We start from the raw sequence: 6,127 nt of genomic DNA, 5'->3' as shown, positions 1-6,127 counted from the left end.
CATAGAACATATATATCTAAAAATAACTCACCTTAGTTGGCAGACATTTAAACCTAGAATAGGCAATGAAACAGGTGCATCGAAGGTGAAGTTATCACTTTCACCTATTTACCTCAGGTCGAATAGCTACGAGTGCCTTTTAACGCTAAAGGCTCTCACGCTTGTGAAAGGCCCCCGATTCGGCAGTGGCAGCGGGCCAGCGCGCCGCGACGCGACCGCCCGCGCAGCCGTTTAGGTGGATTTAGGTGGCACCGTAAGTGAAGGCTAAATTGGTAGAGTTCTCGATTGGTCGTCGTCAGACTTGATGCGTCGAAACAAGGGGATCGTATGAATGACTCAAAGAACTCTGACGCCTCAGCTGCGATAGTTTTTAATCGATATCAAAAGCGCTTCAACATTGACAACCTTCACATGTTATCTTATTCGTCATATTGTATACATATCTAAATATCGTAAATTCCCAACTGAATATACTTCACTATTTCATCCTCGGACACAAAAAAGGTTGAGAGGTCAGGAAATGCTTCATTTCACAATCAAATGCTATTATTTTCTATGTTAACCTAACGGGGCTCAACAAACTGCTCCAATTCTAAGGACTATGAAACAAAACGCATGGTAATGATATAAAGGGACATCTATGGACAGCACTTGACACTTGACAAAGAGTGACAGATTTCGCAACTACTTTCGAAATTTCGCAACCCAGTTCATTGTATATCTTAAGGTATTGTTTGATGTGAGATGATTGAGTGATTATCCACAGATGTTTACGGATGGTCATTGGACGTAATAAACCTCACTAATGCGTTTCTGCATTTTTTTTTGCCTTATCTCCAAATTTTTGCCACTTTGAGGGGGTTTGTTGAAATGCGTGTGATCGGTTCGCTGCTCTTTTGTGCAGTTCTTATTTGTTTATAAAGGATAAAGTGTCTCTCATTGTTCGTCTTGGTTGGGATGCGCCGACGTATTCAACATCAATCGAGAATTGTTCGAAGTTTATGAATCGTCTGTGAATGCGTCTAGCCAGTCCAATGGTGTGCAGAAGACAGACGATAGTGTTTTTGGCCTCGCAGAAAAGACTGATACCAATTCACGGACTACCGAAAGGTTTGCCTAGCCTGGGGAGGAGGGTCCATAAAAAGAACGTCTGACACTCAATCCTTTTATTTTCTTCATAAGCTGAGTGAAGTAAGGTGAGCTGGATTAGTTTCAAAAGGCGTGGAAAAATGCTTAATATTAACGCGCGTAATACTCCCAGTAACGATTTTTGAAGTCAGTCGCACAAAGGATGTTGTGCATGGCAATAATAAAGAACATTCAGAGAGAAGAATACAAGAAATGTCAAGGATGAGAAAGGCAGTATCTAGGGAGTCAGTTAGAGGATGATCCATGATATCGTCTGCTCAAAACTGTTGTAGTAACAATCACAAACATTATGCGCAACACATTGCTCCGATAATGCCTAAATGCTTCCCACACATGTTTTCAATGGTGCTTCTCAATTTGGTGGTGAAAGCAGTTAATGGTGAAAGCATTCATTTCATTGTGCACTCCGCACTTGTATTTCTTCGGGTAATTTTTGCACACGTGCCTGCGGAAAGTTGTAAACACATGACGCCAGTCCTTTCTCTCAGAAACCCCGTTTGTCTCTTAGCATTCAAAGCGACAAAACCCACTAGCATGTCTAACTGCTGCGTGCTCAAGCAAAACATTGTTTGTTGAATACGAGATTCATTGACTCGAAAACTGTGCAATTTACATATCTTTTTCTGCCGCAAACTACAGCTACAATGTTTGATATATAAAAATAAATGTTGAAGGAAAGCGTTTACAAGACGACCACTGAACAGACGACATCGAAGGAGAGCAGAGTTCTAAGTATCACATAAAATGTGTGGTTAATATGTCTCTAAATCGTACGCAGTAGTGCTAAATGTTTGAAAAAAATATCAGCATCACTGTATGAAAATGAGATACGTGTGCGTGTGCTGGAACAAGAACAACGATCATATGTATGGTATAGTGGGGTCAAAACGACATGAAGCACGTTCGCAATTGCGTACGCGGATTCTCTCGAGGCGCTTCAGTGGAGCGTAACGGCCAGAAGCGTGGTGAAACCTTTGCTGGCACCACCTGTCGTTGCAGTTTGGGACGGTCCCAACCCAAAAGGAAGGAAGGTGTGCTGCCTCAATGCACCGTGACCACTCAACTACATTCGTGATTCATGTCGTTTTGATCCGACTCCAACTATTTGACTACTCTTCGAGAAAACAGTTTAACCCTGAGTACCAAAAACAAGCCAGAATAGTCCAGTAAAATGTTCTTGAATAGTAAAATGAAGTAAGGATCTGCAATAGCTGGGTGTAAGGAACTCATTTTAGTAGTTTCATTACTCTGATCTGTTCTCTTCAGTCTGCGTCACGCCTCTTACGGCTCTTCTGAATTGAATGAGACATACAATTTATTCGCTCCCGTAACCGAACAGTCAACGGTCACTACTAACCTCTCCCAGTCTAAGACTGCCCGCAGAGTTAAGAGCCGTCAAATTGTGCGCCTGCGCGGCTCTGTGGGCAGCCTAAGGTGGGCTTGTGAAGTAGTTGTTAGCTATCGAAGGGTAAGGAAAGAGTTTTTTCTGCTTAGTTATGAAGAGATTCAATCAATTAAATTTTGGATCGAATTCGAACATTTCAGGGTCTGAAGAGAGCAGTTTGCCGAAAAATCAGCCAATAAAGTCGATTAACAGCCTCATGTACAACTTATCAATAATCAGTAAAACAACATACTACAGGCAGTTCCTGAAGCACAGTTATGAAGTGCTTGTTATACCATAACAATCGAGAGGTCTTCATTCAGCGTGCCAATTGTTGAATGGGGTGCCACGCTGCTGGCAATTATATGAAGTGTCAGCTTTTCAAACATGTACAAATGATTATTTTTGGTGAAATAGACGCCACAATGAGCTCGCATCTGTGCCAGCAGCTACAAAAAAACCTAAACAACCACCAGAGTACAGTTTACTGAAACGATTTGTGCGGGAAAAATCAAAAGGACGGATTGTGGAAGAGGATAGAGAAGTTGAAAACAGACGATATTTTCCCTATGAAACGACAATGAATATGACACTTTAGCGCGAATTCTGACAAAGAGAAGATGCTCAACGTGCCTCAACAGTGCTGATCGGAGAGACAAGAAACGTTGAAACGGAGGACACCCAGAGAAGCTGAGATAAACATGTCGAGGAATTCGAACGGAACGAATTACTGCCAACGCCGCCTTAGACTAGCTTCTTATCGAACTTTGAAAATGTAAAGCTGAGTTTGGATCAAGCAAATTTCATTTCTAAGAAGTAATCATAGGAAATAAGAAGTCGTTGGGATACTTAGATGTGCCCGTTCACTTGTAAAAATTCGCTGTCAAGCCCTGACCTTGCGTGAGTTTTAGGTTTTTTTTTTCATCAACCTTGTTCTGATGCTAAAGGCCATAATGCGTGAGTTTAGTAGTTTTTGTGAACTGGAACTTATAGGAGTGTTAGGACATCCTGGTTAGTTTTCTTTGGCTGATCACACCGAACACATTCAAATGAGAAGAAAAAAAACCTCGACTTCTTCATTCCCGGATCTCTGTACAACCAGATGCATACCTAAAGATCAACTGTGCTATAACAGTGCAGAATCCTCTTACTGTTCCAAAGAGCATAAAGAATTGAATAAAAAAAGTCTCTCTTAGGTCTCTTTCGCAGTATCCTAAACATGAACGACAGGATCCTCAGGTTATGTACATAGCATTCGACACACTGCGGATCATGGTTATGTGGACATTTCCCGCACAAATTTGTTAACAAAGTCTTTCTTCGTCATCTGGTCAGTGTGCAAGTCTACAAAAGTAGTAAAATATTAAAGATTAGGATAAATGCGAGTGATGTGGTTAATTAAGTAAATAATGGGTATGCGATACAAGTCGAGGATCCACTGAATGTGCAACTCCCTGCAAAATCATCCATGAGCATGATTATTTGAACAGCTGACTAGTAGTTGAGCATTTAGTTCAGGTGAAAGGTAGATATGGAGGGGTACCCAACGCTGCTCTAATTGGAGGATATTTTTGAGTCCAGAACGTCTACTTAGCGTAAAAACCGTCCCTAGGTAATAAGTGTTTTCCCATTTGAAAAGCATTTGAGAGAGCTATAGTTCATTGATCGACGGGTCATTACAGGAAGTTATTAACAGGGTCAGTCACCTGTTAATAACAACACCTGTACATGAAGCACAGTGCACTTCCGCAGGCCCTCGAAACGACGCGGTTGAGGCAGCAGTTGAAACCGAGGTGGGACCATCGCAAACTGCAGCCATAGGTGGTGCCAGCAAGGGTTCCAATACGCTCCTGACCGCTACGCTCCACCGCACCTCGAGTGAAGCCGCGTACGCAATTGCACCGTGCTTCATCTCGTTTTTACCCTACTATACGCGTTAGTCTTGTTCTCGGGTCCGCGACATGTGAGCTAAAGCTACAAAGAGAAAAAAGAAAGATAGAACCGGAACCATTACTAATGCTTCAACTTCACCGAACTCTCCAAACAGGCGCACTGGAAGTAAATAGCTATAGTAAGATGAAAACGACATGAAGCACGGTGCAGTTGCGTAAGTGGTTGCACTTGATGCTATGCGGTAGCATGCAGCGGTTAGAATCGAATGGGGACCCACGCTAGCACCTCTCATCGCTGCGTTTCGCAGTGGTCCGACCTCGATTCCAGCCACAATCTCCACCGCGCCGCTTGGAGCGCAGCCGCCAATGTAACTGCACCGTGCTTCTTATCGTTTTGACCCGACTATACGTCAGCCGGGGCCCTAAAACCTAAGGATTACTCTTAACACATCTAGAACATGTAGGCCAGAGCTTCTAAGGTAAAAAAGAAAGATATACCTGGAACTACTAAAGTTTCAACCGTTAGTAGCTTTAGCCTATATGTCATGAATCCTCGAAGACTAACGCTTAGGTTCCATGGCCGCGACTGACTAGCCAATCTTTTGCAATGAGGAACAGTCGATTGAACATGAACTATCGTCCTCTCAAATGGTCCCTGTTTGTTTTTGTGCTCTATGGACATCCTGCGCTCGGAAGTACAGTTCAACTAAAGCGGCATTCCGGCGTCGTAACCATCGGCAGGGACTGGACACCTGGACGTTAGCCGTTGTAAAGAGTGTTAACGATCTTGATTCTTGCTTCACATTGACAATCGAAAAGCGGCAGATATCCAGGATAGCCAGGATTCAATGAAGGCCGAACTTTTAGAACTAGACTAGTTAGACTAGTGAGAAAAGTCTAAACTAGACTCAGTTTAGACTTTTTTCCTTCTAGATGTTACACGTTATAAGTACTTTGCATCCTGTCACAACCCAGACGAAAAAACGGCTGAAGCGGAAGCAGGTTAACCGGGTATAGTGAACAACATCCACTTCTGCTTGTGTACTTTTTAACTGCACTTTGAGTCACTGCCAAGCCAGAGATTCAAATTAAATTCTCTTGTGACGACCGGAAACTTCCGTGTCTATAAGTACAAGGTGCCGCGTATACAAGTCTGATTATTTCCTGCAAGTGGTGGACCTGCTTTTACTAAGCGCAATCAGGCACTTAAGCATACACATTGGAAACGTACGAGCTATATATGTTATATAGCAAAAGCTTCCCATACATTGCAAATATATACTTTGCGAGGTCGAATGCCCGAGCGAAACATGGGATCTTTGGAAACACACATCCGTCTCGTAACACTGAACTGCTGGTCGCCATCAAGTGAACTCCAACAAGCCGTTCTATCCAGGCTTCTGCGATATCTGCGTGCACCATTAGCTGCATTGCAGGAAACACGCAGTGATCGCCTTCTCATTAGTATCAACAATCACGCCATCTACTGCGGCGATGCTGACGAAAGGAAAGTAGGAGTAGCTGTCAGGAACGACTATAACAACCTGGTCGAGGAGTTTGGTCCAACGTTGTCAAGATGCGCCTTTGTAGCGAAGGATCAGCGAAAGCGGATGATGCCGACTGTTAAGCTTCATCTCGATTACGTTCTGACGAAGAACAGATATCCACAAACCTAGAGCTAACTGGGACGTCTCATTCGATT

At 43.2% G+C, this 6,127-nt stretch overlaps 1 protein-coding gene across 1 annotated transcript; it reads left to right on the top strand.

The window, feature by feature from the left end:
* Window positions 1-5,720: 5,720 nt before the first annotated feature.
* On the top strand, window positions 5,721-6,101 carry RB195_011659 (uncharacterized protein; the record flags this gene model as incomplete). Its single annotated transcript, XM_064193181.1, has 1 exon — window positions 5,721-6,101. One exon carries the CDS (start codon window positions 5,721-5,723, stop codon window positions 6,099-6,101), a length of 381 nt encoding a protein of 126 aa, XP_064050764.1.
* Window positions 6,102-6,127: the final 26 nt, after the last annotated feature.

The sequence above is a fragment of the Necator americanus genome, chromosome III (assembly GCF_031761385.1).
Source record: "Necator americanus strain Aroian chromosome III, whole genome shotgun sequence".
NCBI classification, from domain to species: Eukaryota; Metazoa; Nematoda; class Chromadorea; order Rhabditida; family Ancylostomatidae; genus Necator; species Necator americanus.
This window is presented reverse-complemented; position numbering and strand designations above follow the sequence as displayed.